General features: G+C 38.2%; 1 protein-coding gene across 1 annotated transcript in view; it reads left to right on the top strand.

The window, feature by feature from the left end:
- MAP3K20 (mitogen-activated protein kinase kinase kinase 20) overlaps positions 1 to 19529 on the top strand; it is a 183209-nt gene that overhangs the window by 5244 nt on the left and 158436 nt on the right. Inside the window, exon 2 of the mRNA XM_047083311.1 lies at positions 7790 to 7982. Within this exon, the coding sequence (XP_046939267.1) occupies positions 7824 to 7982 (159 nt within the window). The 5' untranslated portion in view covers positions 7790 to 7823. The remainder of the gene's footprint in view (positions 1 to 7789; positions 7983 to 19529) is intronic.

Below are 19529 nucleotides of genomic sequence, written 5' to 3'. Positions count from 1 at the left end.
TTTTCATTAATTGAAATATTAAAGTACAAGTAAGAATGTTTCATTTAACTAGCTCGTTTTTATTTTAACCTTTGCTCTAATTAGAGGGGTTTGTTACTTCTATGATGAAACATAGAGGGAAAAAAATGAAACAATAGCTATTTTTTGGATTCTTAAAGTCTGCTTCTCTCTGATATCCATGACTAAAGATCCTATTCACTGAATTCAACCAGTTCTTTACAGGATATGCTGTTTTCCAGTAGAAGCCTTGGAGGAAGGAAGGGATATCTATGGTAGACACAAGTACTAGTTGGTTCTGTTTGCAACCTAGTCTCCTCCAGCGAGTCTTACAGATCTTTTTTGAGTGGTTTAAAAACAACAGTAGAACAGCAGTCCTGTTCAAGAATAGAATCTTAGAATCTTTGACCTTGCTCTTATGAACAAATAACGCCAAACTCCAGCTTTCCCCATGCTTTGAAGATAAGACGTGTAGGAAAGAAAGAGTTGTAGAACCATAATCCAAGTGGTATTGTTTTAATACACATGATGAAAAAGCATATTTTTATTATTGTATTCACTAATCTGTGTTAAGGAGGCTGAAATAATACTAGCATAAATAAATATTAGAGCAACAAGGTTGGCAAAATAATTTGTCGAGAGCTGTTTTATAAAAGGGTTTTTTTTTCTGGTCAGATTTAGGTCATAATAAAATAGTTTTTTTTTCTATACTGTGTCAAAAATAAACTTTTGTGAAGAAGGGAAAAAGGAAAATGTAAATTCGGGATAGAAAAAGAGGAAGAATCTGAATTCAGAAATCACAGGTCCATATAAACCTAAAAGAAAAATCCAGAAAAAGTCCAAAGACCTATTTTCTAGTAAAGTTATTAGTGCTTTTATAAGGTGGGTTTAATTTGAAAAGAAGTTATGATTTGCAGGTATTTAATGAAGCTGGTTGTAGTTTCTTGAATCCATCTGACATGTAGTAGATAAGATTTAAAGGAAGACAGTGGCCACCATGGAAGTAGGTATACTCTAGAAATGTACCAAGTGAATGCTATCATTGAATTAATAGGTCCTAAAAACTCTGGTATCTTAAAAAGTGCCACACACACACACACACACACACACACACACACACAAAAACAAAAAAAACTATCATCTTTTAATAACTTAGTCTCATTATGAAAAAAATAATTTAAAAGAAAATTATAATTACTTAATAAGATCTTGCAAAAATAGCCAAAACCAAAAGCAGCAAACAGAGCAGTGAGAAAGCATTAAAACATATGCAGATAAGAAGGATTCATGGACCAATAGTACATTTATCTGTTAATCATTGCTCTGCAAAACTAATGGAGATACAAAACAATTCTGAAAACACAGGGAGGAAAACTGAGGAAAGCATATCCAATGGTGAAAGCTGAAGGAGTAGATGACTAAATATTAAATATGGTAACAAGACTTATAAAGATAACTTGAGAACCATAATTTCCATGTATTGAGTATTGTGTACTAGGTGCTGGGCACTATGCCAGGCACTTTCATGGCATCTCTTACTCCCCAGCAACTATGCAGGATGGGTATTATTTCCAGTGAGAAAATGGAGGTCAGAGAGGTACAATGCCTGGGCCAAGGTCTAACAGCTAATAAGCTCAGATTCACTAATGGATCTAATTGGGGTGCTTCCCCTGGACCATGCTGCTTTTGTGTTGCAATAGTGGTATTTGGAAGTAAGACTCATTAAAGAAGTCAGGTAATACTCTGCAGACTTCATAATTTTGAGCTAGCAACTTGAAGACATTTGGTAACAGAACGGAAGAGATTTCAGATTTTTTATTTATTGGGTTGGAAATGTTAGGGTCAGAAAATGTGATTGGTTCAAGGTTACCAAGAGCTAGAGGCAGAATTCAAACTCCTATCTATTTAATTCTAAATCTTGTTTTTTTAATGTTAGAACGTTAGTCTTTTTTGTTTTATTTTGTTGTTTTTAATTCAGGACCAAAGTCCATTTTTTTGGACTTGAAAGCTGAAAACTTTAAAGTCAAATAATACTCCACTTAAGGTTTTCTGCCTCCATATAGTTTCACTTTTGATAGTTCATTGATGGTCACACACACACACACACACACACACACACACACACACACACGTGTATATGTTTGCTTTCAGCAATTTCGTAGTTAAAAATCTTTTTTAAATTTCAATTTTAAGAAAATTTTTAAAAATTGAAAAGGTTTGTCTTACTATTCAAGTACTCAAACGATTGGACTCAACCATCACATTAGTGATTTTCAACATTTTCAGTGCTATGACACCCTGTTATGCTCTGAGTTTTGTGCTGTCCCTGCTCTAACTTACCCATCAGTGCTGTGTGGTAGATACTTACTAATATTTAAAGCAGCTGTGAGAGTTTAGGAAACAAGTTAAAATGCTACCAAATTAGGGCTGGCTATTGTTGCATGGAGAAAAATTGCCTTTCTTGTGTAAAAGCAATTATTTTAACATGGCGGGATATAAACCTTTGATTGGGTATACCATGTAAATACATTTATATAGATGACTCTTATTAAATTTACGTGTATTCACTGGAGAACACATCTGAAAAATTAGAATGTGATTTGATCAGGTAACAGTCTTCCCCAAGATGCTGTAAGTATGATTAATCAGCAACTCACATTTGCCATTCTTCTGATCATACGTTGATCCTCTTAGAATAATGATTTTAAATTAAAGGGAGTTAGCATAAGGGGAAAAATAAATACACAGGTATCTTCTGCTTTTCGAAAATTTGCATTATACTACTTTGCTTTATGGAAGACCTATATTAGTACCTGTTTTTGCTAACAGAAAGAAATCTGAAGAGGATTTTCACTTTTAGGGAAAAAATGTGAAAAGGGAAAGTTGCATTCAGCATTTGTTTTGCAGTGAGATCTTGTAGAGGCAGCACGTACCCCGAGCTTCTCTCCCTGGAACCATGCTCAGCATCAAGCCGTCATAGCGTTGAACTGTGTTTGAGAGCATCTGTGCTTTATTTTATCTTGATTTATTTTGTGCATCCATTAACAAGATGTGTCCTGAGGTATCAGAAAAGCCTTAAGAGGGGTTACTTTTTGGGTCTGGAAATGTTAAAAAATTTTCCATGTAAATTAATGGCAGTTTCTTTTTTGCTTTACAGCATTTTGGCTAACGAAAGATTTCATGGGAAGGCTGTACTTTTAGATAGCTGGGGAAACCTATACGTGGTCTGATACTCATATAGACGGCAATGGGAATCTCAATTAGGTTTTTCATCTCAGTCTATGATGTTTGGCCAAGCTCGCTGGAATTAAAACCTGTGTTCCTATACCCCAGAATTGTTAGTCTCTTCCATAATAAGATGGGACTTAATTTTTTATGGTCTCAGTAAAACATTCAAATAATTACACAGTCCCATTCATACATAGCTCTTTTCCAAATGGCAGGATGTATCACAAAGTGAGTAACAGTGATTCTGGGGAAGAATATGATTAATTGCCTCATCTTGAGGAGTGAAGGTCCTGGAGAACTCTACTTCTCCTAGATCAACTTCCTCTGGCACTTTTAGATCAGTGTCGAATGTAACTGATCCTACCTCCGTTCATCCATATTCCCTGGACTTGCTCTGTACCTGAGGTTTAGATTTATTCATATTTATCTCATCCTGGTTCAGATCTCTAGGTTTGTTTTGAAAAGAATTTCCTTCCTTCTTCCTCCTCTTCTTTCTCCTTTGGACTCCTAGACACCTTATTCTGAAGTCCAAACATTTTATCCTCGGTTTCCCAAGCATCCCAGGCAGTAGTTTCCAAATTAGGATTTGCCTCATAATCCTCTGGGGGAACTTGTAAAAGCAACAGTTCTCAGATTTTAGTCTGATTGGAATCTTTCTAGCTGCAAAAGATAACAGAAGAATAGCCAGAAACTATTTATTCATTCATTTGTTCATTCAGCAATTTGTGAATAGAAAAAATTCAGTGCAATGTGTCTGGCTATGTACTAGGTGCTTAAGAAGATCCAGATGTAAATGGAAATGGGTTTTGCCTTTTTTTTTTTTTTAATTTTTTTTTTTTCAACGTTTATTTATTTTTGGGACAGAGAGAGACAGAGCATGAACGGGGGAGGGGCAGAGAGAGAGGGAGACACAGAATCGGAAACAGGCTCCAGGCTCCGAGCCATCAGCCCAGAGCCTGACGCGGGGCTCGAACTCCCGGACCGCGAGATCGTGACCTGGCTGAAGTCGGACGCTTAACCGACTGCGCCACCCAGGCGCCCCGGGTTTTGCCTTTAAGGGATTTATGGTCCCTTAAAGGTGGGAAGTAAGTGGGAAAGATGAATAGGTAAAGAAAGGTGCTAAGGCACAGAGGGAGAATTTAATTCTGCTCACGAGACTTGAAACAGATAGTTAGGGACAGGAATTTCCTGAGAAGAGAAAGACGTTCAAAGCAGAAATCCCTTATGCAAAGGAATGGAGATGTGAGAGGGGTAGGAGTACCATGTACTGGTAACTGCAAGGAGTTCCTCATGTGTGTAGTGAGAATGAGAAAACAAGAAGCAAAAGTAGCTATGAGTGGTAAAGGAATAACACAAGAAAATTTCCCAGAATTAAAAGATGAGAGTTCGCTGGGAGTACAGGCTGAGAGAGTTCACTGAATGTCCTACCAATGAATGAAAAAGATTCATTCCTGAATATGCCCTATTAATCTCGGGCATCCAGAAATGAATACAGGGTCCTAAAAGCTTTCAGAGAGAAGGTAATAGTGTGAAAAGGATTAGTTACCAGAGCAGTATCAGGCTGCTTTACAGCCACATTAGAAATTAGAAGACTATGAAGTAATACTTTTAAAATTATAAGGAAAATTATTTCCTACCTAGAATTGTAAACTCAGCCAGACTACCAATGAAGACATTTTAAGACACACAGATTCTCAAAAAATTACATTCTGGGTACTCTACTAGGTTGCTAATGGGAGATACACACTGTCAAAACAGAGAAACCAGGGAATTCTAGGACAGGGGTTCTCACAGAGGAGAAGGTAAAGGAAATTTTAGGATGATCATGAAAGGAAGTCCCAGTCCAAGTCAGGCCTAGAGAACAACCATTCCAGCCAGATTGAATTGAGATGAAGAGTATAGGAGGAATGTCTTTAAGAAAAAAATAGAACAACCTCCCCCAAATTACCTGATATTTTTATTTTATTGAGAGGAGTTTTGCCATTCTTGGGAGAGTTTAATGAGGTGAATAAGTGCTAAGTATATAAAAAGCTAAGCAAATAACAAAAACAGAGCAACTAATAACTCTAGGAGAAACAAAAAGTTGTCCAAGAAAGGAAAAGTCATTGAATCCTACAGAGCATTCCTAGGAATATTTACTTTGTCATCCTACTATTGACTTAACTAGATGTTACAATATAGTTGGAAGCTGGGACGATTGGGCAAGTGTGACATATTTCTATGCAAAGAGGTGAAAGGGGTATATGAGAACTAAATCCTTTTTTCCACAAGGAGAAGTTAATAGATAACATCTGAAATGGAACAATCAAGAAATAGCAATATGATCATACTTTTTAGAAATACAGAGGTAAATAGCAGAAGAAAATGCTAAAAGAGTTGAAATTAGTTCCCTCTGGAGAGAGAATAAGGTGTGGGGAGGGGTGGAGCGGGAGAGTTCTATTTTTTTATTACAAGCTTTGTAGTCCTATTTTATTTTTATATTTTGATAAAAATAAAAGCAATTAATAACAACATGGACGTAGCATCTGTAACGTGGAGGGAATCTTGCAAGTGGTGCTTTGCCTTTTATTGAACAAACTTCTTAGCTTGCATATTCTATGTACCTACCTTTGGCACATTCCTGAATTTTTTCCAAACTTTCTTCTTTTCTATGATTAACTGAATGTGAACTGAAACAAAAGTTAGTAAGGTGAATTGTTGACTTACATATGTATAGACTAAAGCTGGATGCTATGGGCTTCCCCCCAACCCACCCCTGTATTTTTGTGTAGACAGTAAGCTTTTAAACTTTAGGATAAATAAACAGTCCTCTCTCTTGCCTTCTCCCCAAAGTAGAGCAGAGTTTGACTTTATGTAAGAAATCAGCACTCTTGAGGTGTCTGGCTGGCTCAGTAGTTAGAGCATGTGACTTGATCTTGGGGTCGTGAGTTCAAGCACCACGTTGGGCTTACTTAAAAAAAAAATCAGCATTCTTCAGTGACATGATGTTCCTAAAATGGGATTGCTAGTCAGCTGCACATTAAGATCTCTGAGCCGACTGTGGACATCACTCAGCAAAGCTTCAAGTTGTTTATGAAGAAATTTTGTCAATTTTATAGATACAAACTGTCCCCTCCACCTTTTTATTTTGAAAATAATCAAACCCCACAGAAAAATGGAAAGAATAGTGAAACACTCATATAACTTTTGCCTAGAATCACTAGTTCTTAACATTTTGTTACATTTGCTTCCTCTCTATGCCGGTGCCCTGTTTTTAGAGATTAAGGAGCAGGGGTTTGAACCATTTTAAATTAAGTTGTAGGTATAATGCTTAAATATGTCTCCCAGTAGATCTCCCAATAACAAGGACATCCTCCTACTGAACCAGAATACTATTATTATCCATGGATAAGATAATAATACCTAATATATAGTTAGTGTTCAATTTTCTCTAAAATCCCAATAATAACTTTCTGTAGATTTTTTTTTATTCCAGAGTCCAGTGTTCATTCATTGCGTTTAGTCATCATATGCTAGAAGTTTTCCTGCTTTTTTTTTTTTAAGTCTCTCATGACTTTGACAGTTATGAAGATCCCAGACCAGTTGTTTTGTATACATATAGATTTGTCTTTCTGCACCCTCATGGTGAGATTCTGGTAAGAATCTGTATACAAACTTTTGTTCTCCACCTGCTTTTTATGCAGGTTCAACATTTTAGTGCTTTATTTTCTTGTTTTGTTTGTATGTTTTTGTTTTGTTTTTCCTGGGAATCTGTGGTTTGGCATGTGGTGTAAAGAATGACCACTTACCCAGAGAATAGTAAAACTCCTTAGACTGCAGAAAATATTAATCTCTGGGAGAGGTAATCTGTTCCTCTGGAAACAACATAATATTTTTTTTTTTTTTACACTCTTGGCAGAGGTTTTTGGATGACTTAATATTGTAATCAAGGGCAAATTTTCTTCTCTTTAATTAAGTCCTGCTACAGTATACAGTCCAGGGAGCCACTTGTGGAAAACACTTGGCCAGCTTTGCTATTCCCGAGCTGAACGCTTGCTTTTGGAATCTAAACACTGTATGTGTGTTCCCTCCGCGGCATTTGGGCTCTCCTTGGGGCAGGATGCTCCATTGCGTAGGTGATGTATATTTCGTGTGAAGTGAGCACACCGTGGGAGAGCCGGCATACCTCACATGCCGGGAGAGCTATGCAAGTTTGCTGTGGAAAGCATGCTTCCTGTGTGTCAGGGCTCCCTCATAGACCTGGTGACACAGTAGCCTTTAGGCAGAGCTCCTCGGGATGTGCAGGAAGTGCCGCTACAGGTTTTGTCGGGGGAGAAATCTGAGCCATTGCTCTGTGAACAGCTGTGTTTCAGAGCCTGGACAAGTTGCTGTCAACTTTTGCATGGGCTGCCGGGGTAAGTGTTTTCATTTTGATTTGTTTATAGCCTTGTTGTCCTTGCTCCTGAGTCCTCAGGGTTCTTTCTGGAAGTTTCACAGTGCTTGTTACACATTACCTACAGCAGCATTCAGAGGATTTGTTCTAATATGTTTATAATCCAACTTTTCTTTTTCTCTGTCTCTGCAGGTTTTGTGGAAGTCTAATACTTCGTCATTATGAGATGTCGTCTCTCGGTACCTCCTTTGTGCAAATCAAATTTGATGACTTGCAGTTTTTTGAAAACTGCGGTGGAGGAAGTTTTGGGAGTGTATATCGAGCCAGATGGATATCCCAGGACAAGGAGGTGGCTGTAAAGAAGCTGCTCAAAATAGAGAAAGAGGTAAGGCCTTTCCCTGCTCTCAGAACTGGTGGCGATTGCGCTTATGTAAGCTTTTCCACCGAGTCAGAGGTCACAGGCTGCCGGGGACCTAGCGAGCAAGGCCTTTGGGGCCGATCCATGAGGCTGTTTCCCAGTTTCCATTCTGGGAGCCCCATAAATAGAAATCATGGCCGCATGTGCTTTAGGGTTGAGTTCTAGGGGTCATCTGCACGGAGAGTGTTTCCTTCCATGGCATGAAAGACCGAATGTTCTCTGAGCTCTCTTCGAGGGGAAGGTGAGGTTTCAGACCTTCCTTGGCTTCAGGCTTTTCTTTTCCCTAGGTCAGCCGAGAGGGGTCAGTAAAGAGTAATGTGTGAACATTTTATTCCCTTTTTATTTTGGGTTTCGTGAATCTGTGGTTATCAGGAGTTGTCTTTTAAAAACTAAAAAGCATTATTTTCGACTGAAATATAAACAATACCAGCTTCTTGGATTTCACCTCTACTTGAAGCCAACAGTGATGGTTTTTGTTTAATGAAGAATTAACAGATGCTGGACAGAGAGCTGTCTTCTTTGTAAAACCAGAAAAGGGCCTTCTTGGCTTCCAGAGTCTGGGGCTTAGGCTGGTCCTAGTGGGCCCTTCATCTTCCTTAGGAATATGACACAGCTTGGTCCCCATGCTCAGTTTGGTACCTGGAGGATGAAGCTAATTGTGGAGCTGACCTGCAGGCATGGCGTTGATAGCTTTTAACAGCTACCCTCTGGAGCTTGTTTTGGTCATTTCTATTTATGTCCTGTTTTGGTTAATTATTGTTTTTTTTTCAATGTCTTTTTTTAAAGTGAACTTTTCTATAAATACATTTTAATCTCCCCTGAATGATTTCATTTTTTTTTTCATTAACTGCTGTCAGTGAACCGTAGCAATTGATTAGAGAAGGAAATCCAAATGGCAGCACTTTGTGGCGTTTCCTCCCAGCAGTGCTGTGTGACTGTGTGATCACCAGCTGAGTTTCCAATTGTTGAAGCCAGGTCAGAAGGACTAAGCTATTTCTGCCTTGGGGTACCTATAGGTTGTGGAAAGCATTAAGGAGCCCATATGTGCACAAAACGGGAGCATGCTTTGTATAGAAAGTTTCCTCCCCCTCATTTCTTGATCAACACATTTTCCGTAGTAGCCAAATAGTAAAACCATGTCTTACTCTGGATGGAACCTAGCTTCGTTTATCTAGTGAACTCTTTAGTCCTTTATAGGTAAACATTATTGTACCCATTTTATAGCTGGAGAAATAGAGGTTTGAAAAACATAGTAAGCTTCCTCAGGAGGGGCAAATGAATTCCAGGAAATCAGACCCCCTGTTCTGTAGTTCTCAATTCCAAAACCTGTAGGTGACCAGGTTAGATGGAAAATAAACCAATTCCATCAAATTCATATTCAAAAAAGTATATAAGCATGCTAATATTTGTAAGCATTAGGTCATGCATGCTTAAGTGCAACAAGCATGTTCTTATATGATTGTTGGATGCGACACTTCTTGAGTTATAGAACAGATTTTGACAGTAATTGCTGTGTTCACTCCACACCTCCCCCCAACCCCATACATAGTGCCTTTGTTTTGTTTTGTTTTCTAATCTTTAAGAAAGCTAATAGAATGACCTAGGAAAGCACAGGGGTGAAAGCAGGAATTGGAAAATGCCAAGTCCTGCTCTCATGTAGGTATTTAACCTAAATGGTTATCGTTCAGAAATTGAGTGGGTTGTAGTAAACTGTAGGAGCATAACTCATAAATTTTAGGAAAAACACAAACTCAGTTTCAGCTTTGGGGCTTGGTTTAGCCAGTGATTGTCAGTGATAAAGAGACATGTAAATTATTGCAAAGCATCCCTCCTTCTTGAATCAACAGGAGTTTAAGATGTAAAAAATTTTGGCTAGGGGTTGGGAGGTATTGGAAAGGAAGTATGCATTTCTTAGTTTGATTTTTGTTCTACTTTGTGAACTATGTATTGGCTTGCTGGCTGGGTGTTTTCTAAGTAAGATAAAAGCAATAAGCTCTAGATTTTTTTCCAATGTGTAGATTCAGTCTTCTGTTTCTTGGTCACTTTTTTGCCAAGAAGCAATGGGACATTTAATAATGTTTGCAGCTCATTCACGTACCTCTTTAAGGTGACTTAATATCTGATGAAATATGTTTTATGAACTTAGTGAAAGGTGGAGAAAATATTTATCAGACTCCCTTAACTTTGCTTATGTGAGGGGATAGAAGACCTTTGTTTTTGCTTTTTTTTGTAGACCTCTGATTTAGTGAGTATGTATTACTTTTCTCTGCTTTAGTGAGTACATATTACTTTTTTAATTTAGAAGAAAAGAAAGAAAAATGGAATTTACTTAAAATCTAGGTAATTCTTTAAAACTTAATTAAAAAAAAAAACTTTTACACCTAGGGAAAAACTCCAAGAATAGTACTGTGAACTCTAGCTTATCCTTTCCCTAGAATCACCACTAATTAACATTTTTCAGCATTTGCTTTCTTTTTATATATCAAGTTGTATGTATTCCTATTTTATTGAACCATGAGAGTAAATTGTAGATGCTGTGTATATAACATCTGTATTTCAGCATCTCCCAAGAATGCAACCATAATCAGAAAATTTAACATTGATGCAATAATATTACCTACCTCACAGTCTATATTCACATTTTGTCAGTTGTCCCAGTAAGGGCTTTTTATGGCAATTTTTCAACCCAGGATCCAATCAGGATCACATATTGTGTTTAATTTATATATCTGTTTAATTGAACAGTTTCTCTGCCTTCGTCTTTTAAACTTTGACATTTTTGAAGAGTATGGGATTGTTGGGTAGAATGGCCCTCATTTTGGGTTTATCTGATTTTTCTCTTCCTTTTGCCTAGTTTAAGATAATGTAGTTTTGGTAGAAATATTGCATAGGTCATATGCCCTTGGCATATCTTAATGGGAGACTATGATGTCAGTTTGTCTTGTTATTGGTGATACTAATACTTTTGAACCTTTGATTAAGAAGGGTTTATCCAATTTCTCTATAGTAAAAATACCCTTTTCTGAAAACTCTTTGTAATTAATCATTAAGCTGTTGGAAGATACTCTGAGGCTATGTAAACATCTCCTTTCAACAAGTGTTACCCAATGCTTTTAGCATCTGTTGGCAATTCTTGTTTGAACCAGATGTTATTATGACAGTTACTATGTAGAAAGAAAAGTTCTAGCATAAATGAGAGCCTTCCTTTCTTTACTTATTCACCCATTCATTTGTTTATTGTTTCATTGTGGACTTACGGATTCTTTTTCAAATTGAAAATGTACCATTATATTACTATTGTTACTTTCAAGCTTAAATTGTCCCAGTTGAGCAAGTAAGAGTCCCTTCAAGTTAGCTCCTTTGCCCTTTGGTATGTCTCCATCACTTTTTAGCATTTTTTTTACTTCCTGGCACAAGATTTTCCAGGCTTATCTAGTTCCTACCTCATTCCTGGAATCATCCCTTTCTTCAAGAATCCCTGATCCAGGGTACCAGAATTGGGACTGTGATATTTAGAAACCAAGATTTGGATACTGGTTTTGCATATTGTAGACTTTCTTTTAAAAAAGAGCCTTTATGGGGTGCCTGGATGACTCTGTGGGTTAAGCCTCTGACTTCGGCTCAGGTCATGATCTCATGGTTTGTGAGTTCGAGCCCTGCATAAGGCTCTGTGCTGACAGCTCAGAGCCTGGAGCCTGCTTCAGATTCTGTGTCTCCTTCTCTCTCTGCCCCTTCCCAACTTGTGCTCTGTCTCTCTATATCTCTCAAAAAATAAATAAATGTAAAAAAAAAAAAGAGCCTTTGTTCTTTGGGAAAAAGAATAGTTATAAACTTTACTTATGGAAGCATTTAATTCAAACGTTAGCTATGATCTGTGATACACTCCTGTTAGGAGTGTAAATTGGTAAGCTTCTTGGAAAGAGATTAGCAAAATGCATCAAAATTTTTAAAATATTAACTTTCTTTGAGCCAGAAGTTTTACTTCTATGACTTCATCCTAAGGAGGTAGTCAGAGATATGCAGAGAGATGGCTACAATAGCTGCTCATCTCAGATGATTAATGGTGAAGAACTGGAAACAACCCAAGTGTTCTTTAACAGATTATCTTTTAAATTACGCTACATCTCTCACACACACACAAAGGCAAATATGGAAGGTGATGGATGTGTTACCTCCATTGTGTGAATCTTTTCACTGTGTGTATGTATAGTAAAATCATCATGTTTTATACTTTTAAAATATTACAATCTGTTGAGTATACCTCAGTAAAGCTGAAAAAAGTATTCTACCTCTGTATAATAGAATTCCATTGCATTTGAGAGAATATTTAAAGAGCTGGGGAAATGCTCATTATATATTGCTAAGTGGTGAAAGCAAACTACAAAACATACATAGTAAGATCTTGGGTGTCTGCTTGGTGTCTGTATGGTGTTTTTATTTTACTTCCTTTGTTTTCCATATTTGCCAAAGATCTCACATTTTTCCCCAACATTTTATTATAAAAATTTCAAACATAAAGAAGGGTTGAAAGAATTTTCTAATGAACATCTACATATCTACCATCTAGGGTCTCTGTCATTAATACAAATATTTTGTCACATGTATATTCAGCTGTGTATCTTTCTATCCATCAATCCGTTTTGATGCATTTCAAAATAAGTTGTATGCGTCAGTATCTTTCCCCTTAAATACTTCAGCATGCATATTATTACCAGAGTTCAGTATGTGTTTACTGTTTTGTTTTCTTTTAAGGTAAAATTTACATACAATGAAGTGCACAGATCACTCAGTTTTGACAAATGTGAACACCGTGTGAGCCATATGTTTACTTTTATAATTGGAAAACACTCAAGAAAATAATTCTAGCTTGGTTAATCTATGTCACTTTCTCAGGACGTTCAGGTGAATTGAGTTTTATAAAAATCTTCAGTATGTCACGGATTACTAATTTTCCAGCCTCAATATGTGCCTCTGAAATGTTGAATGTTTACTTTTCCATCACTTTTCTGTAGCAACGCCAAATAATTTTCCAGTGGTAATTTAGCTTGTTTATGTTAGTTGCAGATTTACTTATTTTTGTTAAAAACGAGTTTTCAACAGGAAAAAAGTAATATCTTAGGGACATATGCCAAAGGTAAGAAGAGATGCCTTTAGTGTATCTTTTTGGTAAATTCCATCTGAGTTGAGATCAAACCATACTGCTTAGGCAGAATCGAAGCAAGGAGTGGAGAGGGCAAGGAAAGACGTGGGTCAGTGTCCTCTTTGCAGCCACTGACCTCACACAGCAGGAGTTCTTCAGCCTCCCAGTCCTCATAGAAAGGCTTAATCACAACAGCTTCATTTTGCTCTTGCAATGTATTTAATGATATGTTGAGCCAGACATGTCTGCACATGGTATGTTTTTCTGTCTGAGAGATGGAAACCTGCAAGCGTTTGTGTTCCCTTGATATGTGTGGGTATCCAACTGATAGGAAGAAACCAGACTTAAGTATGAGATAGGGAACATGATTCCTCTTTGTTTCTGCAGAAGAATTGAAAGGAAGTAGAGTGCTCAAGAGGTAAAATATGAGGATTCACTTGCCTTGCCTTTTGCAAGGCACCACTCCCTTTATTTAAAAAAGAAAATATCCTACAGAATTTGTTGTAGAAATATTGAAAGCCAGGTAAATTCGAGTTTCAAAACTGTGTCACACTGTAAGTATTTATAAATAAAGAGAAGATCAAAATGTCAAAATCGAGGGCAGAATTTGCTTGGGATTCTGCCCCTCCCCTGCTGGCAATCTCTGTCTCTCTCTCAAAATAAACACACCTGAAAAAAAAGGGGGGGTCATAAGAACAGGAAATACCAAAAAGCTTTTGTATAAAGGGGGAAATACCTACGTGAAATAGAAAATACAATCTTAAAATTGGCACAGAACTCAACTAAGAATAAAAGCTTTTATTATACAGACTTTATCAACGTGACAGCATTTAGTGTTTCATGGAAGGCTAGCAAATATTATCACTTTATTAGCTCATGGGAGACCCTTTTTCCTCCTTGCAGTTCTATAGTTTTTTACTAACGAATTATTGGCATTTACTTTAACTGTAGGAATGTTGTTTTAGTATTACCCCTGTCTCTGAACACAATAGAGAGGAATAAAACTGCGTTTATTTTCTTTGTAAATCCTCTCATTATTTAAATACACTTATAGGACCAATGTAAGCAAGAATAGCTTGCATACGTGATACCTGCCGTTCAGTTCTGGCATAGTTTCTTCAATGATTTGTCCACAATGGTGTTCAAGAATGGCGATACAGTATTTTTAAGTGTCAGGAGGGCAGACTTCACTATATTAGAGCTAACGTTCTAAGTTGCTACTTTCCAGTGCCCATACTCTCAGTGCCTAGCCTGTTTGTTATAGCATGTCGCCACTCCCCTAGTCTCCTCTGCTTCGCTCAGGAGGCCTGTCATGGCTCCAACTCACGACCCTAAAAGTCAAGACCTGAGCTGAGATCAAGAGTCAGACGCTTAGCTCCCTGAGCCACCCAGGCGCCCCATGTTTTCTTTAAATTTTTTTTCAATGTTTATTTATTTTTGACGAGAGAGAGAGAGAGAGAGAGAGAGAGAGAATGAATGAATGAATGAATGAGCGGGGGAGGGGCAGAGAGAGAGGGAGACACAGAATCCGAAGCAGGCTCCAGGCTCCGAGCTGTCAGCACAGAGCCCGACCCGGGGCTCGAACTCACAGACCGCGAGATTGTGACCTGAGCCAAAGTCGGACGCTCAACCGACTGAACCACCCAGGCGCCCCCCATGTCTTCTTTAAGACAACCCCGTGTACGGTTTTTTCTGTCCCCAGTCAGAATTTACCGATTCTGGATTCTGTTCTTTTAGGCCAGTGGTTCTCGAGGTCTTGCCTTTGGACTAGAAGCATTAAGCATCCCCTGGGAATTTGTTAGAAATTTAACTTCTCATGGGCCTCATGAGAGGCCTCATGTCCATCTTCTGAGTCAGAAACTCTGGTTTGTGGGGCCTGGCAGTCTGCTGTAACAAGCTTTTCAAATGTTCCTGCCGCCCTTCAGAATCTGAGAACCATTGCTTGAGGTCGTATCTAGGCAATCATATGTCACATGCGTTTGTTCAGTGTGTCAATTTTGGTTTGAAATTTTAGGTACCTTAACTGGTAGTGGTTGTTAGAGGCTTTTTAGACCCTTATATTTACCACGTTCGGGTGACCATCTGGGCACAGGCCCTGCTTGGCAGTGTCACTGAGCATCATGAGCTAAAGGCTGACTTGGGGAATGGCCCACATCTGTGAAACCTCAGGCAGATGCCTTCAGACTCCAGATCTTACCCCCCTCAGGTCCTCACCTGACTTTCCAGCCATGTCTTTCATGTTCTGACCTCGACTCCCATCGCCTTTTTCCATTTCTGTGACCGTGGTCCCTCTTTCCTTCAGCCGTAACACCTTTGTCCTCTCTGGCCGGGCAGATCCTGCCCATCCTTCAGATATAATTGCTTCCTTCTCTGTGAGACAGTCTCAGGTCTTACAAGCATAATTTTTCTTTTTATTCTGAATTTATTAGTCAACACCGATACCATTGATTTGACTTGCGATGGTTATTGCCTCGTGTGTGACTTTGGTACACTGTAAACTATCGCCACGTAACTTCTCATGCCCGCGGGCCTCGTCTCCTTTTCTGAAAGGTGGAGCTAACAGCGGTACCTACATCACAGGCTTGTCAGGAAGAGTAATTGAGAGGACACATGTAAAATGTCCGGGAGAGTGCCTGGCACACAGGAAGACCCGGGTAACCGTCAACTATCAGGTGTATGTTTACAATCATACTCTGAAGTCAGGATGGCAAATCGGCATCCTGTTTAGTGAAAACTCCAGTTTGTTGGTTCCTAGAACCTTATGTGGGAAAGGGGTCAGAGCCACGTTTTCAGTCTGCAGGAAAGAGCCACGGCAGGGCTCAGTGTGCACGTGGAAGGGCAAGGATGTGTGAGGTGTGTTCCACATCCCTGTCGTGAGCTCTCTAAGGGCAAGGACTGGCTTTACCTTTGTCGCCAATGCTGCCACCTTCCTGGCTGTCTTCATTGTACCAGGTACATCACCTCTGTGAACTAATCACTCGGTTAGGGGCTTTCCATTACTGCCCTCCTCTTCTTCACACTCCCGTTATGCGATTATAACCTCCATTTTATAGGTCAGAAATTAAGGCTCAGAGAGGTCAAGTAACCTGGCTAATATAAACAGCACCCTTCCTTGCCTGCCTCACCACTCCCAGCCCTGTGCCTTGCTCACAGTAGTGTTTGGTTGGTAGTGTTGATGTTTGGTTTCCTGATGCAGTAGACTTTTGTGTCATTCTCATCCAGGAAGGATCTCCTGTATCAGTGCACCTGCATTTTGTTCATTTACTCTCTTTGAGCTGTGAGAGAGGATGGAGCAGGCCTGTCTTTACTTACTGCTGATTGTGAGTTCACTTGGCTACATAGTGACAGAACTGTCCTTTTCTTTAGGGTAACTAATGTTTGATTTTTACAAGTACCCTTGCTTGTCTGCCTTTTAGACTGGCATGCCATTTCCGCTTAAGAAATTTTAAACAATTCAGTGTGCTGTACTTTTACTTTGTGCTAGATCTAGAAATCATCACTTAGAGAATAAGCAGTTCACCTCATTTTATCTGATAATTAACGTAATCGCCATCATCCAGAAGTATGCACTGAGCGGCTCTCCGTTGCGGAGCTCCTTTCCTCGGGGCAGTTCTCTTCCTGGGAGCTTGTAATTTAAGATACCCCAAAGTGAATGGCTATAGAGAGACTTAAGAAATTAGACACATATTGAACAAATGTATCAATGAAATGAGTAAGCATGTATCACTGATACTTCTGAAGGCAATACAAATCTTATAGGAGAGGTAACCACAGGAATGGCTTCTCCTAGAACCAGGAGTTTAGAAAATCACCTGAATGATAAATAATGTTCTTATCATGGTATGTGACATGCGGTTACATTAAGACAAATATCACTCTTTGCTATTTTTCAGATTAACGATATGACCATAGAAATGTTTGTTTGCAAGAGAAAGCCCTTATCCTTTTATTTTAGTTAAACAAATTTTAAATCCTTTCAAAACTTTGTTAGATTACATGTTTACTTGCACTTAGAAGTTATTTTTGTTTTGCCATGTGAGGAACATTATTGCAACTGTTATTTCAGCTTTTCATTAAAGTACTGATCTCAGTATATTAAGCAATAAACATTTCAGTTAGTTAATAATCAGTTAATTAATATCCAGCCATGTTCTAAATATTGTGCTGAAATCAAACCAATGAATGTATTCCAATAAAAATGTTACATCCTGAGTGGTGTTATACAAAGCTAGGCTCTTGCTTCATAAAAATAGTTTGAAGCACAAATTGAATTTCTGAGAAATTCAAAGCTTAATACAGAGAGGAAAACTGAAAGATTGAAGGAGAGGAAGAGCTATCCATAAGTATTCCAGATAGTTTCAAAAGAGATATGATTGGCTGTCAGTCTTCAGAATAGAAGTATCTCACTTGGGTATTAAAAAGGTACCTAGATTTTTCTTCTCTGCTTTCCAGTGAAGACAGGAAGTCACATGAAATTATCCAAGATAGAGACCATTTTCTTAATTTTTCTCCCCCCTACTCAGGCTTAATTCCTGCTCCTAGTTAGGACATCCAGTTTCTGTTTGAATACTGCCTTTGGTGACATATGAGATGCAGGCTGTTCAATTTTGGAGTAGTTTAATTCTTAGAAAGTTCTTTATAATGTAACTTAAAGGCATCGCTGTTGGACTCTGGCTCTCAGAACAAATCTTACCCTCTTCTGTATGTCAGCTGCTTGATGAGCACAAGTTCTATATCGTATTGATGTTTATATTTCCTGAGCTCGCTATAAGCAATCAATAAGTGTATAGGGCATAAATAAACAGTAAACATGGTGATCACGCTTCACCTTTCTTCTTTTGTAAGATTTACAGAAAGGTTCTGCTATTCCTGAATCCACAGAAAAGAACACAGTTTGCCATTCCTAGTCTACTACATAGCCTTTCTTTCTTCATGTTTGGCTGACTTTTTGAGTTCTTAATAAATTCGTTTGTCTTTCAATGAAAGCTTCTGTTCTATAATAGCTAGGAAGGATTTTCCTGGCCATGTTCTTACTTTTTTTTTTTTTTTTTTTTACATGTTTCCAAAAAAGGAATCCAAGATCCTTTTTCTTAGCTCTGCTAATATCAGATGTTCACTGATTGATGACCTAAGAAAAATTAAGGTGTCCTACATGAAATGAGACTGCCAGAATCTTAATGACTTGAAAATATGACTTTTATCCCTGTTGCTGTTCTTCAGAAAATAGTGCTTGGTAAAATTAGCTACTTAGAGCAGCTACACTGATAAGGAAGAAAATGTCTGGTGAGTGTTTGTGCAGGCTCTGTTAAAGAATGAGAGGACTCTATGCCTGCTCTGCTTTTAAAGAGAGGTAGTAAGCGATAAATGAATATAATCAGTTTAAATCACTAAGTTAAAAAAATTTTTTTAACATTTATTTTTGAGAGAGACAGAGGGAGACGCAGAATCCGAAGCAGGCTCCAGGCTCTGAGCTGTCAGCACAGAGCCTGACGTGGGGCTCGAACTCACAGACCGCGAGATCATGACCTGAGCCGAAGTCAGACGCTTAACTGACTGAGCCGCCTGGGTGCCCTTAACTCACTAAATTTTTAAAACATGTAGAACTGTGCTTCCTTTAGTAGGAAACTGAATTGCCTTTGTTATTAGAACTATAGTTGTAGAGTCTATCTTAAGCAGTGGGTATTCATTTTTATATCATTGGATGGGTATTTTAAAAGACAGTACAAAGTTTAGTTGGCATCTAAACTGACTTTTCCTGAACTAATTCAACTGTGGACAAATCTTTAATGTTGTGAAAATGGATAGCTTCTTCCCTTCAAAAATCTCAGGACAATTTCATAACCACGAGTTAAGGCCCCTGTGTGTAATCTGCATTCTTCCTTGGGAAAAAGTTTATCCTCAGAAGAACCTGGGAGCTGTCACTAAGGCCAGAGTACATGTCTCAGAACAAGAGGACATGTGGGAAACCCTGGTTCTAGATAGACTCACCTCAAGTACTGATCACCCCAAGAACAGAATTTAGTAAGAGATCAAGAAATTAATATTAACTGGATATGGGGGTGTGGAATGTTAAAAAATATATACTCTGCCTTGTGTTGAAAACAATTTAAGATTGTTAGGTAGAATAAGTATATTTTTTAGGTTCCAGGGAAGACCCTATGAGCCCCCCAAATCTCCCTTTCCTAAATGTACAGTAAAGAAATAGAAGAAAATTGACATTTCTTGAGTTCCTGTTAATTTATGGCTGCTATTCTAAGCAGCTGGCATATTCTATTTAATCCTATTGCTAATGCCTCAAGTTATAGTATTGCAATTTCACTCTTTAAGATAGTTTCCCCTAATAAAAATGCAAACAACATGGAGAAGGGTAACTC

Source organism: Lynx rufus, unplaced genomic scaffold (genome assembly GCF_022079265.1).
Source record: "Lynx rufus isolate CCGP_SWC_20201006 ecotype Redwood Valley unplaced genomic scaffold, mLynRuf1.p SCAF_2, whole genome shotgun sequence".
Classification (NCBI taxonomy): Eukaryota; Metazoa; Chordata; class Mammalia; order Carnivora; family Felidae; genus Lynx; species Lynx rufus.
Note: the sequence above shows the minus strand (reverse complement) of the source record. Positions and strands in the feature narration are given on the sequence as shown.